The sequence below is a fragment of the Lupinus angustifolius genome, chromosome LG20 (genome assembly GCF_001865875.1).
Source record: "Lupinus angustifolius cultivar Tanjil chromosome LG20, LupAngTanjil_v1.0, whole genome shotgun sequence".
NCBI lineage: Eukaryota > Viridiplantae > Streptophyta > Magnoliopsida > Fabales > Fabaceae > Lupinus > Lupinus angustifolius.
This window is the reverse complement of record NC_032028.1, coordinates 8754739-8775940: the sequence shown is the minus strand read 5'-3', so window position 1 is coordinate 8775940 and position 21202 is coordinate 8754739. Positions and strand designations below refer to the sequence as shown.

The window sequence follows — 21202 nt, the reverse complement described above, 5'->3', positions numbered from 1 at the left end:
ACTTGGTTCAATTATTCAAACTGTACATAAATTTATATACTCAGACTGCATGAAATCTTATTATTCCAGAGTACCTTCTCAAAGTTATTTCGGTCTAATAGAACAAAAGGGTTCTTAAAATATATATTTTAATAAAAAATATGGAAATAGTTAGCAAGCACCATCTATTGAGAGAAATATAGGACTCTTGTTTCTTTTCATAGTTTAGATATTTATTGTCATCGTAACAACATTCAACATTGCACTTATCAGTGTTGAAACCATATACACTTCTCTTTCTGCACTAAATACTGAAGTGGGATAGCAATGTCAAGGTAAAAAGTTTTCTCATCATTTCTAAAATATGCATGCACAATATACACATAACTTGGTATTGTCCGAGGAAAAAGATAAAGTTAGACATGTTTCTTTCTTATTTATATGAATTGTTATAAGTATAATTGTATAGAGACTACATTGAAATAATTCAATGACTCAAACCTCACGTAAATGTAATTGATGAAAAAAAAATGAATTTTGTAGTGCCTATTCCAAGTTCTATCGGTCTACCTTTTTGTCATATAAATATGAATTTTGTTTAACTTCTTTGTTTGAGTAGTTATAATAACTACATCTACACTGGTTGTATAATTAAGAGTTAGTATTAAATATTAATAGAAAACAATAGAAATGGAGAGCTAGCTGGTGCTCGGAAGATTAATGATAATGAGTTAAAAATTAAAGATTGAAAAATATATTTCAGGTGCAAAAATCTTAATTATACAAGAGCACCAAAATTCTTAAATATAATGAATGTATAATTAATGAGTTACAGTATTTGTACATGTATAATTAAGAGTTAGTATTAAAATAATGTCAGTTAAAAAGATTACAGTAGGGGCAAAACTCCTCTATTGTCCTAATTTGCACTACACTTTAGAGTCTAACATGTATAATCTAGATCAAACTTTGATATTGATTCTTTTGATTAAATATAATTATCACAATCATTCATAATATTCAATGGTGTAGAATGATAAACATTAACCAAATTGTATATTAGAGTACTCCAACCCTTATCATGAATAGCAGCTGATTAAGAATACATATCAATCTTATATTTTAAATGATATTTAATTTATTATTGTGGAAATGTTATTGTCTTTTCTAAAAAATATGTATTACTTTTTCTAAACTAAAATAACATTAGTGTTTTTTTCTTCTAATTTTGCATATAATATAATATATATGATTAGTCCACAAATATTTATAACTATTTTGTTACTCAACTCGATAAGATACTGACATTATTAGTTCATTTTTCGTACATAGACATTTTTGATGAAAATCATTATTTAAAGAAAAAAAATTGAATATACGCCTTGAAAGCAACTCCAACTAATAATTTTATTTTTAACCTCGTAAGCTTATCAAATCTTTTCATTGTTTTAAGCAATTACATTATGTGACATGATATGATTCAATAATGTGGCAGTGGTGAAGCCTATTATGAGAATGAGAAGCAGCATAAGGATAGAAAAGGAAAGAAGAAAACATACAATTTGATTAGACATAGAGGAAATGAATTTCAGGAGAGTTTAGATTTCAAGCTATATGACTTCAAGGCTCTACAGGTTTTTCTCCTAGTCTCTCTATTAATAATAATATTCATCTTTATGATTATTTAATTTCTAAGTTTTTTGGTATCACCATTTCCTTGATCATTATATAGGAGGGAGAGGTCATGCACTTTGATTTATACTTTTGTTTCTCACTATATACTTTTTTTGTACTACCAATAATATCTCTTACCTTATGGGTAAAAAAATAATTTATTTCGAGGTGTATGATTGTCCTTCCTAACAAGTATCTCTTCATAGGAATGGAACCAGAAGGAGAGAGCATATTTTCTAATACTTGAACCCAAAAAACCATATTTTTATATCTTGTAACTTAATCAGCTCAGCTGATATTAAGGTACACATTTTTGTCATTAAAGTTGTACAAATTACTAATGTTCATTAATATAGATATGGCATGTAAGTCTTATATATAATATAGAAAAAAAGTTCACATGTCCTTTTCAAATAGGCACGACAAGCAAATCCGAAGTATCATTTGAGGAAAAAAGGACAAATAGAACTTGGATTAGATAACACTATACAGCACTTTGTTTTCTAAAAAAATTAACATTTGGGCTAAGAGAAATAGTACCAAATAATTCCAGTGTACTTTAAATAATAATAATTAATATTATTATGGTTTTGCAGGTAGATAAAGGATGGGATAAACTTTTTGTCTCAGTTATTTGTATCGAAACAGGGAAAATCATAGCCAAGTCTGAGAAAGCATTGGTACAAAATGGACAGTGTCATTGGGAAGACTCTATGTTAAGTACCATTTGGATTTCTAATGATTCTCCTCAACAAAATAATGAAGGCTGCCTCCTTAAGCTTGTTGTTGCCATGGTTTGTCTTTTAACTTTGTTACTTATAAGAAAACTTCACATTTCTCTTTTTTTTGTCCTGAAAATTTATTAGTCCATGAAAAATTACAAAACTCAAAATAATTTTAAAGATCTAAAATGTGAGTCACACTAATATTTTTAGTACTTTTATAACTAATTTTTGGGACATTTTAATTCATATCAATGACTATTTTAATTCACATTCACGATTTTTTTTATGACTAGTTTAGGTTTTTAATTTAAATGAAATATCTATGCATTTTTACTATAAATATTTATATATCATTCATTTCATTTGTATTACTTTTTTTTAAGAGTCAATGATAATAAAACATGAATAATAAATAATACAATAACAAAATATAAAACTCACATGTGCATACATTTTTTTCTTTCTATTTTACTTTTCCATGAGCTAAATTGATAAAGTGAAATTTTTTAGAAACCAAAGGTGGTTGGTATTCACACTCTTTAATATTCTCCAAGTTAACTTACTCAACCTGAAATGATGAAATGGCACTGTTATTTTATAGGGATCAGCCAGGTTTGGGATCCTGGGAGAGGCTATCATTAATTTATCAACTTACATTAAGTCAGAAACTTACACTGCATCATTGCCTTTGAAAAATTGTTGCCATGGGACAATCTTACAAGTAAGACATTTTCTTCTTGTGTTGTGTGACATCATGAAATATTACTGCCCCAATGTTTTGTTCCCCTTAATATCAATTATCTTCAACTGACTAAATTATGTTATGGGATATTAAGCCTCAATTTAACATTAAATTTGGCCCGGACATAGGAGTTATGTTCCATTTTTTTAGTGTCTGAAGTTATTCCTTGTTCTTTTCTATTCATATTTTGCTATTCTAATTGTTAAAACTTAAAAGTGTGTGGGCCACGAACATAGCAAACTTATTTTGGGCTTCTAATTTGAAGATCAATGCTAATTATTTTATTTTTTCCTGTTTTGGAGATTGGAAGTAAATGCACTCCTTTTTATTGATTTTTTGTTTAGTAGTTTCTTTTTTAAATTAGAGGACCTTATTTTTATTCCCTCAAAGCCTAGAAAATGTTAGAATGGGCCTGCATTAAATATGGAAACTAACTAACTATATGCTTTCTTTGGGTGAATGTGAATAACAGCAACAAAAGAAGATTTAGAGGTGTTAAATGAAGATTTAACTCATATAAAGCATTATAAAGAATATCAAAGGTTGTGCTAATAAGGACAATTGGTAAGGAAGCAAAAATAACATCTTTTAAATGAAAATAAAGCATTTAATATCTTGGAATTTGAGATAAGGTTTTTTCCTTTTTTAATTTCCTTAATAGTTAACTTAGGTCACTTGTTAGCAAAATCCAAAAATTAGATATGAGCAATCACTTTCACCACACCATAGCCAACTAATGATTTACTGAATTGCATTAGACTATAAATTTGATTTCTCTTTGGAAGTGTTAAATACTTCCTCTGATCCAAAATGACAGAACATTTCAGAATTTAGCCTTGTTTCCTTTTGACTAATTTTCAGGTTAAAATTCAGTGCTTGACAACAAGAAGAAAACAAAGGTCAGCTGTTTATGAAATAACTTTGTTTTGTTTAAACTTAAGAGAAAGGGTTTGTGCATTGTTTGTTGCAATGTGGGCATATCATTCATTATTAACGTGTTTACCATTATTGATCTTTAAGTAAAAAACATACGTGTTAGTCTAATTTCTAGAGAAATAGGGATGTCAAGAAAAATCATAGGCTGAAAAATTAAGAGAGACTTACATATCAATGTTTTGTCGATGAATATGATTTATAATAAAACAGACATCTTTTAATCCATGTAACCGACCCACCTAAGGGATTAAGGTTTGGTTGTTATTGTGGTAAAAGTCATAGGCATGAATGGTAAATGATAGAGTTGACAATTTAAAAAACTTTCAGTACACGATTATTAAACTCTGTAACTTAATGCACTAATTCTTAAAGGGGTGATCACAAGAAGGATTCACGTATGGAGGAAAAGAGTGTTGGCTGTGATGAGCTAGACTATGCATCAGATTTATCTGATAATACATTCAGCAGGAGCAAGGGATTTTCTCACCATGGCCTATTAGACAAAACATATCAACATAGCACTAAGGTAAGATTATGAAAACTTTTTAGCTAACTTTTATGTAATCAGCCCTATGTATGTGTATGCTTCAATTAACCAATTGTACATGATGAGTTTTATATTTTGGAATTCGTAGCTCTATCATTTCAGTGACCATAGTAAAATAATTTCAATTGCTTCAATCCTAAAGAAAAACTATCTCATGAAATTTTTTATGTATGCTAGAATATTTTAGCTACAACTTTTTAAAGATCTCTCTAGGAGTTATTTCCCAATTTGTCTTCCTACTTAATTAAGATAACTAGCTTCCAAATCATTTGCTCTAATTCAACAAATTCCATAGTATCTTCATTTTCATTTGCTTCTCTTTCCCCTTAAAATAACTAGCTTCCAAACCATTTTCTGAATTACTGGCAGTGTGTTGTGGTTATTCATACAAGAACTATATGTTGTTAACTGAATAAAGCAAACCTACAAACTTACACTCACCTCACCACATGCCAGCCATTCGATAACACCATGGTCCGGGACGAATGGAGGGGAGGGCAAGCATTGACCCGGTGCTTTGTATATTTTCTTCCTTTTTACATGAATGTGTTCAGATAATTCGCGAATAGTTTATACTATTGTGTTGTTCAATCTATCTTAGACTCGCACTCGGCATAGTTGAACATGATCATTTACTTATACGAACACTATAATAACATCAACTTTGCACCCTTCCTGTGATAATGGATCTGTCCCTGTCTGATCTTATAACATTCTTTTGAATAGTCCATATTGAGTACACACCTACTCAGATTCTTTTACTACAGTTTAAGCAGTTTTGTATTTTTTTTTGTCTTAGTTCAAAATATTTGGCTTTCTTTCAAGACAATAAAATCATCTTCTGATGCTGCAGAGAAGAAGTCCATTGGCAAAATGTTTAGAGGATGACTTCGACGCTTTGGAGAGTTCCTTTTCCTTTTGGAATGAGAAGTTTCCTCAACAAAGTAATGTCGGCGGATTGAAGAACATGAATGACAGACAAGATTCAACTTACTCTAAGAATGGCCTCAATCCACCGTATGATTCCCCGAGATCAATGCATTCATCCCCTACTTCGGCAACCTCAAGTGTAGGGACACGGCTTCAAGATAAAATGGAAGACTTTGACAAAGTATCAAATGCCAGTGACACAACTTTGACAAGGAGTGTTGGTTCATCTAAAGATCTTCTCAATGCGGCACAAGTTACGATTGAATTACTTCATGGTGAAGCAATGACATGGGAAGAAAATTACAGGAAGCTGATGATTGATGTAGAAAGATATCAAAAGGACTTAAGCACCAAGTCAAAGAATAAAAAGGATCTTGAAAAGGAGTTATCGGTGTCACGTGAAGAAAATGCTGGCTTGAAGGAAGAAATTGAAAGACTAACCGCTATGGTGAAAGAAAATGACAGCAAAAATCTGAAGCTTCAGATAGAAGAGATGGACAATATCGTAAAGGAGTTGAAAGATGAGATAAAGTATCAGAAAGGACTTAATACTGACTTGGAAGTGAAGCTTAAGAAAACACAGGAGTCATACATTGATCTTGTTTTCATTCTCCGGAGATTAGAAAATACGATAGAAAAGCAGAAAATGGAGATTGCTGATCTATCAGTCACTAGTTCCCTGTTTCAAGAGGCTGAAAACAGTAGTGAGGAAGAGTTTAGTTTCAGTGAGGAGTTTTTACCAGATAAAATGGGTAAGGAGATTTCTAAGTCAGATGTTAATATGTGTACTAATGAATATGCAATGAGATGCTTGCATGAAGGGATTGAACTTATGCAGGAGAAACAAAAAAACATGGAAAGTACCATCAAGTTTCTGGAGAAAACTCTGATGGAGAAAGATCAAGAATTGCAAAGTGGAAGAGGGTCTATGGCTCAAACTTTAGAAGAAAATGAGGCAAAATGGAGGAATAGGCTGTTCGAGAACGAGAAAGAGATCATTGACTTAGAAAAGAAGTTATCTGATGGTGTTCATGCTTTTAGCAATGAAATCACAGCTTCAACACAAAGGGTCCAAGACCTTGAAGCTGAATTCTGTGAGAAACATGGAGAATCTAGAAAGGAAGTTATATTGTCTCGTTCTTTTTCTTCTAACCTTCCGCTGCTGGACTCTGATAATGCTATCAACATGACTCAAGTGTTCCTTGAGTTATATAAGCAGCTTCAGCTTTCATTAGAAAGCCTGAAGGGTCAAGATTCTCTTCTTCGTCAAAAAGAATTCATCAATAAATCAGAGCATTCGAAAGATGAAGGTGAAATCGATTTAAAAGAATTGACCGTGGCAATCCTGTACGCCATTATCATGTTAAAAAAGTTGGTTAAATCAAAGGCCACTACTGCCTTTGAGTATGAGATTAATTATCATAATGAGTTAGTCAGGAAAAGAATCAGAGATGATGATGAAGTGACAGACTGCAATTTAAAGGAAAATATATTCTGCTTTTCTAGTCAGGAATTGAGAAATCTATATGATCAATTGGCATCTGAGCTTACATCTCTGATAAAAAATCAACAAGTTGAATCTGAAGAGGCAACCAAATTTGAACCGAAAACTCAAGTTGCTTATTTGCAATCAAAAGAGGCTTTGCTTGAACTAGAAGCAGAAAATATTCAGTTATCAGAACAGATATTTGGGTTGGAAGCTGAAATGAAATGTTTGAATCAAGAAAAGGATTCAACTCGCTTGGCGCTGGAGAGTTCTGAAGCTGTTGTCAGAAATCTCCAGGCTGGGATCAGGAGATTAGAAAATCAAAATGAAAGCATGCAGAAAAAATGGTTAGAAGCTCAAGAGGAGTGCAGTTTTCTGAAAGTGAACAACTTGAATTTACAAGCTAGAAATGAAAAATTGATTGTAGAATTTGAAACTCATGAGACTGCAAATGGTGAGTTAAGAATGCAAAACTTGGAGTTGTACCACCAATGTTCAAAACAGGTTGATGACTTGCAACACAAATTTACTTCAATACTGGACGAAATTGCTTTGAAAGAAAAAACCATGCATGCAATCTTGGATCAACTTGTTCAGCAAAGCAATAGGCAAAATGAAAAGTTAGCATCCAGTATTGCACACTTGGAGTTCGATTTTTCTGCAGACAAAGCTATGCTTCAAGCTTCTCTGCAAGAAAAGGAGGAGAAAATAAACCTATATGTAAACAAGTTTGAAAATCTTCAAGCGGAATATGAAGCAAAGGTGCAAAATTATACTCTAGAGCTTGCTTCAACAATGGCTAACCATGAAACTCTTATGGTTAATCATGAAAAGGTAGTCGTGTTGTTGGAAAATGTCAAATCAAATGAAGAGAAACTTAAGAGCACTGTTAGAAGTCTCGAGGTGGAGCTGAAAACCTCTGAACTTGAGAGGCTGCAAGCAACAGAAGAAAATTCAATACTTGAAGTTCAAACTAAGAAAACAGAAATGCTTCGAGATGAAATTTTTGTCCTTAACAGATCACTAAATGAAGCAGAACTTGAATGCAGAAAAATGGAAGCTTCATATCAGATGCTATCTCTAGAGCATGAAGGACTGAAGGCTGAGAAATTATCTACTGTTCGAAAAATATCAAGCATTGAGAAAGTTACATCAGAGTTGAAGGACTGCAGGCTTAGTAAAGTTGAGCTTGAGGAAAAAATTGTGCAACTCGAATGGGATTTAACCACGAAAGAAGCCTCTTGTCACAATAATGTTCAGCTAAGGTATGACCTTGCCCAAATGAAGAAAACAAATGCTGAGCTGCATAGGAAGATAGCTTTTCTTCAAGCAGAGAATGAGGAGTACCAGATTGGAGCTATTGAACAAAAGCTGAATCAAAAGGAAGAGGTAAAACATCACCAACATAATACCAAAGATTCAAGTACTTCTACTATTGCTCAAGGTGATTTGAAGCTCTTACAGGTATGTACAAGTGACTAATCCTTAAACTTCTGTCGATCCATACAAATTTAAACCAAAAGATAAAGGGGTTCAGAACTTTTGCTTCCACTTGCAGATAGAGGAAAATTGCTGCAGTATCAAATCAAGTGAGGGGCCACCATTGTTGCAGCAGTAGTCATCCTGAGCTGGTATAACTACTTTTTACACTGCTAACGAATTCTGTGTTCATTGTTTGTTGACTTTGTTCTAATGTAAAGACTACAATAGGAATGTGGCTCATTTATGCTTTTCTTGAACTTGATGTGTTCTCTAGGTTAATCTCAAAGACTACAACGACTCTGGGAATTTTCAAGTCATAGAACCTGATTTCTCATCAGAGATCGAACTTCTTGAGAAATAAATGTGGATGCACTAAGAGGAAATGACATTACTTGTACCAATTCACCAAGTGGGTAGTTAAAAATGTCAACTATTCTGATTTTGAAAGATACTAGTCCTTTTTGACTCTGGATTAATGTATTTTTATAGCAGACTAATTTACTTTATGATCTTGCTGTTCCATGTTCATATGTTGGTGTGATTTTGCATCTAATTTTTTTCCTTTGCTCATATTTTGCATTTCAAGCAATTACAGGCAAGAGATGTTAACAATCTTCCTCATCATAATGTCTCGCACATCTCAACTCTTGATTCACGGATTCTGTTGGGGGCAATATAAACAGACTAGTCTATCATCTAGACACCACTAGCCACCCTGCAGACCTACAAAGCAATCTCTTTCATACTCTTTTTATTTTTCTAAACATCTTTTACACTCGATGGTAAGGTTGTCACGGGTTTATATCATGAAAACAACATATTCGCTCACGAAGGTGTTATGTACATACATTTACCCTTTTCAGATCCAAGTAGATGAAAGTCTCATACAATGAGCCAACATTTTTTTAAACATCTTTCATACTTATAACCCTATCTGGATACTAATATTCCTAGCAGAATAATCAGTGCCAAACTTATACTGGAATTGTTTGAGATGTTATAAAATCATTTGTCTCTCCTAAACTCCTTTTGATAGAAAAGAGTGAGAGAGAAGTTAAAGAGAAATATGAAATTTATCCTCTTTGGTTGAGAAAAGAGAAAGAATGGAGAGTAAAAAAATATGGAGTGAGAGAGAAGTCAAAGATAGAAATTATGTTTATTTCGTCCACAATTTTCTTTTACTCTGTCATTCTGTTTCTTTTGGTACTTATTCTATGAATTTTGTATTTGAAAGAAGTTAAATTACTACAAACTTTAAGCAGAAGTAGATGAATATTAAGCTTAAACTAAAACTGATTGTGGTAATCAATTTGAACAAACAGCCAGGTAGAGTAAACTAGATTTCAAACAAGATCAACGTATCTTAACAATGTAAATGAACAAAAATATCTACTTTGCTGGGGGAACAAAATACCAATAATATTTGGACTTCTACAAGTTTCATATGTTATTTTACACTAGTTTTTTTTAGGCTATATAAATCATTTGGATGTAGTTCCACTGACAAAGAAGCTTGTAAGATTATTAAGAAATTTTCATATCATTACACCTTTTGAATAGTTTATATTTGTGATTATTTGAGCCAAATATTATGTGAAAAATGTGACCAATTCATTTTATCGGAGTTATCTATTTAACTACTATAGATACAACCTCAGAATTACCAGGAAAAATAAAATTATTGTATTTAGACCCACAGAAAAGATTTAGAAAAAGAAATTAGGCCAATTATTTATATACCCAAGAATGATGAATCAACAGCTCCATTTGTTAATCCAGTCATACAGATCATGAAGGTATTCATATATAATCAGAAGAACAAAGGCAACTACTGAAACATTATATAAATAAGAACCTTGGGACTTCAAGAACTGAGATTAACTCCCAGATCTTACAACTATATCTTTTTCTAATTTTCTTCTTTTCCATGCCCTTTTGACTTCCTTTTTACAGTATGGAATATGCTCGGACCACCTCAACAATGGGTGCTCGGCATAAAGGACACTTACCTCCACCACGAACTAACTCATTGGCGCATTTTGAACAAGTGCACATATGCCCACATCTGCAAGAAATTGCAATTTGAAGAAACAAATCAAGGGATAAAACCATTGTTGAGAAGAAATTATAAATGAGAAGATAAATATGAGTAAATTACAGACCCCTGCATAAAATGGAGGGTTGTGATTTATTCATCGCCACAAATAATGTTATGTACAGTGCATAATGTACAAATACCTGTACAAAAGTGAGTCAATATGGCTATCACAACAAACACAGCAAGTTCCTTTTTTCACATGCCCCCATTTAGACCCATCATCAGATGTCTCAGCACCCAATCCTACAATATAAAGTGATATTATATAATACGAAAAACCGAAGATGACAGGAAGATAAAACAAAAATACTTAACAGGCATTTAAATATATGAAATATGAACATCTGAACTATCATAGAAGGAATCCATTCCTCCCTACAGAGCATAAGACACATACATGACAAATGACTATATTGAGACGAAAGAGTGAAAAATATCACCAACCATTTTCACCAGCTGAGCGGTTTAAAGCTGCAGAGACTTCCTGTCTGACAGAGCGCTGCAACTCCAGCTGCATATCCATGCAGGCCTCCAACATCCTCTGCATGTGATTCATGCCTTGCTGAAGTCTTGCCATGTCAGATCGTAAATCATTCATCATCTCCCATTCCTGCTCCAAACCAGCATCCAAAAGCACTACTTTAGCAAAGAATTTCAATAAAAATATAGTATGACCCCATATGAGGATACATATAACTGATATAAGTGGGAACTGGATACATAGATCCCTAATGATAGAGTAGTTAGAGATTCAAAGCTACTTGGAATTTCTCATTTTATGCAAAATGTAGCAACAAGAAAATAATGTGAAATATATACACAATTGTTTAGCATGGAAGTAAATAGTAATCAACACCAAATATGATAGCTGTCTAGATTCAATATGATGGAAAGAATTGGATCACAGTAGGCACGTCGGGTTGTAACTATGGATGATTTTTGCAGAAGCCTAAAACTGAATGCTTGTAAATGAATGGTGGAAAGAAGCAACATACTAAATCCTACATGAAACTCAAAAGGCAATTTTTTTTGTGAAGGATTAAAATGCTATATCACGGGAACAACTAAAATAGATACACAAGGCATTTAGCATATGCTTACCATTTCAGAACGATGCACACTATGGCGAGGCCATCCAGTTTGATGCAAATCCTGGTGCCACAGTGGTTGTGGTGGAGGTACAGGTGGTGAAGGCATAACCAGTGAAGGTCTGTTAATGGCTTCACGCTGACCCTCATTACGTTCAACACCTTGCTGACCAGAGTCCAGTTCAGGTGAGGCAAGAGTTGGTGTTGGCAAGTTTCTGTGCAAATCCCAGTTAATTGGTGCATGACTTTGCCTTTCCACATATGACTGTATTAGTTGGTCCAAACTTTCTCGGAAGCCACTACGAAGAAGGTTAGAAACACTTCTCCTGAAACAAAAATGTAAAAAACCATAATTAACATAAGCCTTGATGCCTAGAAGAAAGGAAAGCCAATAAATTAAGTACAAAACCATAAAACAACCACATGCAAAGAAGAAAACACTTATATGCAAAGCTCCTTTTATTTCCTTTTCACCAACACCAGTTAGTATTGGGATAAAATGTAATCCAAACTGGCCATAAGCGTTCTGTGAGGCAAAAGATCCCTTACCTGCTCAGAAGTTCTCTAAGCTCCATGCTGTACACATTATCATCATCAGGGGGGTGAAATCTATTGATTCTTCTAACAGGAACGCCACGATGATTCCTTGAAGCTCCAGGAGGTACTTCAGACCAATTACCAACAGTTTCCCTTGTGCTATCCTCATGCCAAATTCTTTGAGCCTCTTGTGGATGAGACTCTTCCCTAGCTAAATTTCTGGGAGTATCCTGTGGCCAATCACTGACTGCACTTCCATCTCTTAACTGATTGAATGGACCATAAGTTCTCTGCTGCCAGTTTCCTCTGCCATCTTCAGCAATTTGTTCCTGCCAATTCCCTCCATCATTACTAGCTTCATGCCAGCTAATATTCTCATTTGTGCTGTTCTCCAAAGCTCCTGTTTGATTAGGCAGCTGACTCACATCAGTTTCAAGGCTTCTAATCTGCTCGTGTTCATAATCTTCTTGTTGGGCATCTACCAGATTGTTTCCTTGGTTCTCATCACTTCTTGATTCACTAACGTTACTGTTAGTTTCTAATCTTGAGCGAAACCCCTCCCTGAATTTCACCATAGAGTTGTCAAGAAATGCATTATAACAGGTTATAATCAACAATAATAGTTGACATTTCATATTTGAATAGATGCAATATCATAAACTCATATTATAGGCATATATGAATATCTAAAAGTTTAAAATATATTTTTTCTAAAGAGAAAGAACAAAAGCAAAAGAACAAGTCAGTTTGTCACTGAACAGGTAGAACATTGTGTGTTGTTGAGTTGCAGAGGAAGAAATTTATGAGCAAAAGCCAAAGTGCTAATAATAAAGGAAAATGACTATGATGAATAATAAATTACAACAACAATCAAACCTTGATCTCATTAGGTGGGGTCAGCTACATAGATCAAATGATGTCATAATACTCTATCATAAATCATGTTCATTCACAAAGCATTGATCTCTATTTTTTTCTTAATCGTTCACCTATGGTTTTTCTTGGCATTCATCTTCCTCTAGAGATTGGACAAAGTTCCATTTGGTCTACTTTTCTTACCGTAGCTTCTAAAGGTATCCTCCAAACATGTCCAAATCACCTGAGGCACAATTCTACCATATTTTCTACAATAAGAGCTACTTCAACTTTCTACAATAAAGTTTATCCAAAGTTTGTCTCCACATTTCTAGCTTCTCATTTAATATTTGTCTAGAGCCTCCAACTAGGACAATATCATCCGCAAAAAGCATGCATTATGGCAACGATTCTTGGATATGCTCAGTAAGCACATCCAAGACCAATGTAAACAAGTATGGGCTCAATGTTGACCCTTGGTGTAGCCTTATGGCAATAAGAAGAGGCACCCTCCAACATGGGTTTAGCGAGAAAATTCAATCTTACTTAACTAAAAGGATAAGACTTATGGCAATTTTCTTGTGTATCTTGGTGATGCCAAAGAGATAAAATCCAATTTTTCTATAATATATCAGCTTAAATTACAAAACATAAAGGAGATATAAATTAGAGCGAATAATGAAGAGAGTGAAAAGAACACTGAGTAAATTGCATACCTTAAACCAGAGACTGTGTGCTGTTGTCTTAACTGAACTAATTCGCTAGCAGCCACAGAAGGAGGCCTCTCATCTTCAACAGGTCTTTCATTTCGGAGGAATCTACCTCTGAGCAATGACTGAAAAGTAATTTTGTGTAAATAGTCAATTTAAGACAGCACAGGATATGGATATACTTTATGAAAAATGTATAAAATAAGCAAGTGTTATCCACATAAAGATCTTGTAGTCACATGATTCATTAAGTTTCTAGAGGAAAAGTAATAAAAGAAGAAAAGGATTTGGGTAATAAAATCAGATTGAAACAAGAAAAAACTGCTTTAATGTGACAATGACAAAGAAGAAGAAAAAAATGCTTCCGGTTTGAAGAGTGAATACTCACTTCGGTCCTTATGAATTTAGAGTAAATCCAAAATCATCATGAATTAAATGAAGACAGCATGACAAAGAGAACCATAAATTTCAAGGGAATTCTAATAGGGTAAGGTAACTAACAGACCTGAATGCGGTTGCGATGAGCAAAATCAGAAACAGCTCTATGCTCCAACAAGCCCTGCAGTTCTCTCTGTCTTTCCCTTTCTACCCTCACAAGCAAATCAACTAGAGCTTGTCTTCCACGCATCCTCAACATATCCCGGCGGACATGCTCGGGCTGGCCATCATCATGATCAGCTACCACATCACGCACTCGATCAACTTGAGCACCATCACTCACTTGAACATCCCTTCGGTTCCCACGTGAACCTCTCTGCTGGCTATTCATTTGCACCCATTCCCTGACAATTCTTACCCTCTCTCGCTCAGTTTCTCCAAGCCACTCTGCTCTACGGTTATTGTTTCTCTGACTCACATTAGATGAATGATCACTAATACCACTTTCCATCCATCCCCGAACAATCTGTCTAACTCTCTCCCTCTCAACTTCGCCAAGATCAGGAGACTGCTCCCTGGTAGACCCATTACCATCATCATGTGCATTTCGTGGTCCAATGTGATTGTGTGACCAAGCACCATAATCATTTTCAGTTGCATCCCCCAAACTTCTTTGATTCTCACTGCCTCGACTGTCAGACATGGTACTTGACACATTAGTATTAGACTCGGGACTTCTTTGCTGCTGCAACCTTTCCCTCATCCTTTCATGTGCCCGATTCAATAAATGTTCATCCTCCAATTCACGCCACATCTGCAGAATGGAAGATGCTTGAGTGCTGGGCCGCTCCACGTTCCCCTCCTGTCCAGAAGTTGGAGACTGTGAACCCCTCAGAAAAGAGGAGTCCAACATCGAGACAGTGTGTAATCCTGCGAGCGCCATCAATTCAGATTCTCGATTCCTCCTCTCAATAGTAGTAATCATCTCCTGTGCCTGCCGGGCAGCCCATCTACTCAAAATACGTGAATGGCGCCTCCGTGCAGCTGATGACTCTGCCAAATCATCCCCTTCAAGATCAGACCTCCGTCTCCTGCGAACCAGCTGATCACCCTCCTCATCCTCATCATCCTGAGCGCGAGAAGAGCTACATGAAGCAAATGGCATACAATCATCCAACTGACCACGCATAAACTCCCCCATCCCACACTCATACCCGGCACGAGCCTCAGCAGGTTCAGGTTCAGGCTTCTGCTGTAGAGGCTGAAAATCTGTCATCCTCGCAGAATATATACCCTCCTCGCCACTAACTATAGAACCCAACCCAACCTCTCTAATCCCTGTATCAACCAACCCACCAAGCATAAATACATCAAACCACCATTCTTATGCTTAAAATTAACACAAGACCGTTGCTAAATCACCATTTCAATATCTCAAAAACCATAAAGGAAAAAAACGGAAAGCCAAATCTATGAGCCAAACCTGTGACAAAATTGGGTGAAAACAACAAAAAAGGGAATTCCCCAATTAAACACAATTCAAACCACCACCACCATACATGCCACCTGATAAATTCAACAAGCCATCATTAATCAAAATTACCATACAAAACTAATAAAAATTCACCTAAATAAAAAAATAAAAATTAAATTTTTAAAAACAGAGGCTGAACCCAAATGATGAAATCAAAATTGGGAACGGCGAAAAGGGGAATTGGGATGATGGCATTAGGGCGGGAAATGAAAGATTGAATGCAGAATAATTGGTACCTGGGAGGGAAGTATTGTGTGATGAATTAAAAACCCTAGAATTTGGTAACAATGAAGGAAAATTGAGAAATGAAGAGAGAAAGATGTAAGAAAAATTGTGAAGGAAAACGCTGAAAAAGAAAGAAAAAGGAGAGATGGAAAAGAAGGTATGGTGTGAGAATTTATAAATTATTATTACAGAGGAGAGTGTGTGATCTTAATCTATTCTTAGCGCTAAAAATATGTGTTTTCCGATAATTATTTTTTATATTTTAATTTTCACCGTTAGAGTTTAAATTTTGCAATTACATAGTATAATAATTATTATTGAAAAATAAATAGTGAATATAAGAATGAGGTGGTTCTATAACTATTCACACAACAAAACATGTTAGTTAAAAGGTTTAATATACGAATGAGAGGAATGAAAGTTGTAGGAAAAATATAAAATGAGGTGGTTTTATTTACACAACAAAACAAGTAGTTATTAAATGAGATAGTTGTTTAGAATGATAGAAAATAGGAAAGTTAGTTTTCTCTCTTAGTTTTTTATATTGAAATTTTAATTATCATGTTTAGATGTTTTTTGGAACAGGAATCTTAATTGCAATGATCATTTTTTTGGATGTAATGAGTTAATTAAAGAACTTACTTTTTCAAAGTCATCTATATTTTTATGTTTTCATATCAAATGCATAACTTGTGGATGTAATAATTTAGAAAAAATTAATCTGAAATCTCTATGAAAATGCAGTTGTCTTAAAGAGATTAATCATCATCAATAAAGTATTTGTCTAAAGTATTAGTTTAGTGGTGTAAAATTTTATGTTCATATTCTCCTATAGTCAAATTGTCTCACTAAATAGATGAAATGTGTGCCTTAGAAAGAAAAAGTTCCCACAAAACATCCAATGTTTATATGTACAAAAATGTTATTCGTGTTATCAAACTATCAGAACCAGCTCTATAACTTAGTTCTTGGAATAGAAAGCGTGAAATGATAAAAATGAATTTTTTAAAAGTGTAATATCTAAGTATTAATAGTGTAAAAATTTATATACTATCAATATATCATTTATCATTTATTTCATTTATAAGTCTATAGTAATTTAAAATAAATAGTGTAAGATACAATAATAATAATATAAAAAGTTCTTACATTATTATATACATTCTTTACCATAGCTTTATTCTTTACAAAAGGGAGGATGTAGGACTGAATAATATAAATAAGAAAAAAAATGTATGTATTGACGGTGTGGGTTTGATATATTATTATTGCATCATCTATCACTCATATTTAATAATCACTAACTCTTCAAAAAAAGTAATTTAAATGAAATTAAAGATGGAGAATGTACTGGTTGTGTATGAATTTTAACATAGACATATTATAAATATTACGATATATAAATAATATGAAAGAGCCCTTAGTGAATTGGTTTATAAATCAAATATAATATTTTTCTTGGAAATTGATGATTTTATGTAAATCAATAGTTAAAAATATGTTATTATTAATGTCTTATTTACATTTTGGATTCCTTAATCAATGTTATATATGATATCATTTGTTAACATAACTAACATAAACATCTTAAATGCAAAATTGAATCTAATTGTAAGTTGTTATTCCTGGTGTTGGATATGAATAAATATACTCTCCATCAATGGAAAGATAAGTGATTGTTTTTACTTCTATTTTCAATGGTAAAAATGTAATTTCATAATAAACAAATGAATATAAATATTATTACATGTTGTATTTTATATATTATTATATGATATTTGTCTTTTCATTAATGGAGAGGATTCTTCCTCATCGGGTATACGCAATATATGAAGTAGGGACATTTCACTCTTTCCAAATACAAAAGTCTTGTTTGCTTATCCATAAAATGATTAACCATAATTGCCTATAAGCCAACCAAAAGTGAAAAAACTGGTTTCCCTTAATTTGGTTCATATTAACTAATAAGTTGCTTAAATCAAAGTTACTTACAACCATAATTGTGTAAAGCCAGCAATTTGTGATTGTAAGTTTTATTCTTCCTAAGTTTAGATCATGAATTAACATCCCAATGCTTAGTCTTAATAACATTGTTATTATCATATAATAATCAATTTTTAAGGGTGGAAGAGGATTTTGGAAAGTTAATAAATGCCTAATGCCACCTATAAATAAAGAGACACATAAACCCAAATATATTAATTAATAAGAAAACATCAAGCACTTAGTGGTGTCCAGTAAATGTCTTAATTAATAAATAGATACAAATATATCTTTGATTATTTATATTGGAAAATATTATATTTTGATTATCAAATAGACTTTGTCCAAAAATCCAACTTCAATTTTTTGGTGTTTCTCGTATTATTATTATTTACCAAAAACAACCATATAAAGTAGTTTAGGTTGTTGTCAAACACTTTAGAACCTCCTTAAATTATTGTTTTGGAAAACCAACTATTTTACTCAAATAATAATTATAAATCGAACACCCTCATAATCTTGAATAGAGTTTTCGAGAAAGATTAGGAATGGAATTAAGGGTGATATCAACTTATACTATAGGTATTTTAGATGTAAAAAAACAAACCAATTTAGTTTTTTTTTCCAAGTCTTTGAATCACCTTTTAATTAAAGTTCGTAAATATCTCATGGTTTGACTCAAAATTTATTTAAAAATTGATAAATACAAATGTATACTACCTTGGTCATGCATATTTATCGTTTTTTATTTAATTAAAGTTCATCTTTCCTTTTGTCTTGTTAATGCATTAAACAATAGTGTTTACTTTTTTCCCAATTTGTTTTTGTGAAGCTTGACTTTCGAAAGCTTCATTTTCAGAATTAGCTTTGAACTATATCTACTAGGAAGCATTATCCTTGAAAATAAATTAATTTAAGTTCATATTTTTTTTAATTGTTACAGAAAGTCTCAATGTCATGTAAAAAAGAAATTCCATCTGATAAGTTATTATTTGTTTATGCACAATCACATGTAGAAAGGGAATACCTTGTGGTTTATGTTGCTGAGTAACAAAATGATGACCTACAATTTTCAAAGGAATAAAGGTTATAAATAACAGAAAATATGTCTATATCTTATATATTGTTAGTGTATTATTTACTATTTAAATTTAGTATTATTAACTCTTCAAAAAACAAATGAATAACTAATAACATAATAATTTTATATAAATTTTTATACTTTAGTATATAGATATGAAACTTTATAAATAAAAGATAAAATGACATTTTCGCTTATAACTATGACCGATATTATGGTAACTTCGGATTAATTTTGAGACTCTTTTATACCACATTAATTTTGTAAGAGAAAAAAAGAAGTCATTTTTTTATTTATGAACGGGTCTCTTTAGTTCAGCCGATTGGGAAAAGCGGTGTCCACATATTTTTTTGGTAACAAAATTATTTGATTCGAAAATATAAACAATATACTATATGGTTTGGTTAGTTTACATTAAAATATATATCTTAAAAATTATATAGGGTTTCATTCCAATTTGATGTGAGTTTTTTATTAAAAATATTAAGTCTAGTTCAAAGTATCAATTTCACATAAAAATCAAGCTTATTCCGATATAATAAGTTTAATATACTTTAAAAGTGTCTAAGTTCATATAAAATAAATCAATAAAACTACTGAAAGACTTTGAGTAATTGATAAGTCTGGTTAAAACATTTACTTCAAAATCAATAATATTCATCAATGCTAAAAATTAAAATAACATCAAGAAAAAGTAAAAACAACAGGATAACAGCACAAGCATCACTATTTTAGCACAATAATAACAAAATTTTAACCATCAAAAAGTGCTAACTAATAAATAATTATGTTTTTAACTATTAAAAAGTATGAAGAAAATGATCTTTTAAATTAATTACCAATTATAAGTCTATTCAGACTTAGCATTAAAATCCTCTTCATTTTACGTGTATATGCAATAAGTGTCAGTTTAGTTTGAATCAAGTTCCTAAAATTGTAATAAAAAACTCAATCAATCGGTATTGTAAAAAAAACATTACAGCACTATCCAAATAAAAGCAATTTTATGTGGTTTCACCTCTTTTAGAATACTTTTCGGTTTTTATAGATTGGTGTGGATCTAAATACCACTAACTATGAATATTGTAATTTTCTTTTTATATGATATAATATAATAATTTTGTAAAGGCAGAAAAGTCTTCTTATGTCTCAAAACAAAACAAGTCATTTTCGCATCTTCATGCATCTAGGATTTATGGATAGGAAAATAAAATAAATGAGGACTAGCAAAGTTCAAATTTAGTTAAAATAAATAAAGGAATGGAAAAACTCATATATCAAAACATTGCAACAATGTTCAAGATAGTGGTTGTAATCGGTCACTGCGTTGCGTTTACCGTAATTTCAAAATAAATATGAGAATATATAATTAATGTGATCATAATTGCAATTATAATATATTGTTAAAAAAAGTATGATTTAAAGCACTTCATGACTATATAATAAAGTATGAGAAAAAATGTTTGTATTGACAGTATAGGAGTTTTATATATTATTAGTTTATTATTTATTATTTATTTTTTATTATTATTGACTCTCCAAAAAAATTAATACAAATGAAGGTAGACGATATATTGATTGAGTATAAATCATTATACTGACAAGCATATATATTATACTTATAAAATATTGGTTTTTGAGTCCCTTAGTTATAAATTATTATTTTTTAATACTATTTTTATCGGTATATTAATATTTGTTACGAGTAAAACTCGAACCTTCAATCTTTTTCACTTCAACCTTTCACTCTTATCATTCTACCTCTTTATAACTACTTATTTTTTATAATTTATTATGGGTGAAACTCGAATCTATCTTATCTTCTATTCAATTCCTTAAACTCGTCACGGGAAATATCAATCACATACCAAATTAAACTCCAACTTTGAGAGGTTTGGAGAATTCTTTCTTCCAAAGTTGAAGGACCACTCCAAATATATGAGACTATGAGTATGAATAGTGTGGAAATTGGGAATAGGAGGGAAACCAGACACTTGTCTCACTCTTATACTTAGTGGGGATTGGGTTGCCATCATTCATGCATGTTGCCCTCCCTTTTCAACGTCCCTAATGTTGAAAATTGTACTCTTCAACTATATTTTTTTTAAAAATATATCTACTATATTTGCATTTTTTTAAATGTTATATTATTCATTTATATTTTTTTTAAAATCAATAAAGATTAAATATGAATAGTAAATGATACAACAAT

General features: G+C 32.2%; 2 protein-coding genes across 4 annotated transcripts; one reads left to right on the top strand and one right to left on the bottom strand.

Annotated features, from left to right (window-relative positions):
* Positions 228-9106, top strand: LOC109335146 (interaptin-like). 2 transcript variants are annotated; one of them, XM_019571232.1, is made up of 9 exons: positions 228-314; positions 1475-1613; positions 2250-2447; positions 2980-3099; positions 3982-4019; positions 4429-4582; positions 5457-8483; positions 8578-8650; positions 8776-9106. In XM_019571232.1, the coding sequence occupies exons 1-8, from the start codon at positions 307-309 to the stop codon at positions 8635-8637; spliced, it is 3744 nt and encodes a 1247-aa protein (XP_019426777.1). In that variant the 5' UTR covers positions 228-306; the 3' UTR covers positions 8638-8650; positions 8776-9106. The 2 variants fall into 2 exon arrangements, with proteins under 2 accessions (XP_019426777.1, XP_019426778.1); XM_019571233.1 differs by lacking the exons at positions 228-314; positions 1475-1613; positions 2250-2447; positions 2980-3099 and adding an exon at positions 3337-3429 and having other exon boundaries at positions 8776-9104.
* On the bottom strand, positions 10207-16065 carry LOC109336295. Of its 2 annotated transcripts, XM_019572809.1 has the most exons (9): positions 15938-16065; positions 15651-15733; positions 14295-15505; positions 13796-13914; positions 12237-12785; positions 11701-12013; positions 11044-11209; positions 10740-10842; positions 10449-10566 (listed from the first exon to the last, which is right to left on the bottom strand). In XM_019572809.1, exons 3-9 carry the CDS (start codon positions 15441-15443, stop codon positions 10449-10451), a joined length of 2517 nt encoding a protein of 838 aa, XP_019428354.1. In that variant the 5' UTR covers positions 15444-15505; positions 15651-15733; positions 15938-16065. The 2 variants fall into 2 exon arrangements, with proteins under 2 accessions (XP_019428352.1, XP_019428354.1); XM_019572807.1 differs by having other exon boundaries at positions 10207-10566; positions 14295-15733.

What these genes read in the sequence shown, in the direction of transcription:
- LOC109335146 (XM_019571232.1), top strand. An exon ending in ACAACAAGAAGAAAACAAAG is followed by an intron (nt 4,020 to 4,428) that starts GTCAGCTGTTTA and finishes TAATTCTTAAAG; the next exon opens with GGGTGATCACAAGAAGGATT. An exon ending in GTGATTTGAAGCTCTTACAG is followed by an intron (nt 8,484 to 8,577) that starts GTATGTACAAGT and finishes TTCCACTTGCAG; the next exon opens with ATAGAGGAAAATTGCTGCAG.
- LOC109336295 (XM_019572807.1), bottom strand. Translation starts at nt 15,530, where the DNA reads ATGCTTGGTGGGTTGGTTGATACAGGGATTAGAGAGGTTGGGTTGGGT. An exon ending in CCGCTCAGCTGGTGAAAATG is followed by an intron (nt 10,843 to 11,043) that starts GTTGGTGATATT and finishes TTTATATTGTAG; the next exon opens with GATTGGGTGCTGAGACATCT. An exon ending in ATTGACTCACTTTTGTACAG is followed by an intron (nt 10,567 to 10,739) that starts GTATTTGTACAT and finishes AATTTCTTGCAG; the next exon opens with ATGTGGGCATATGTGCACTT.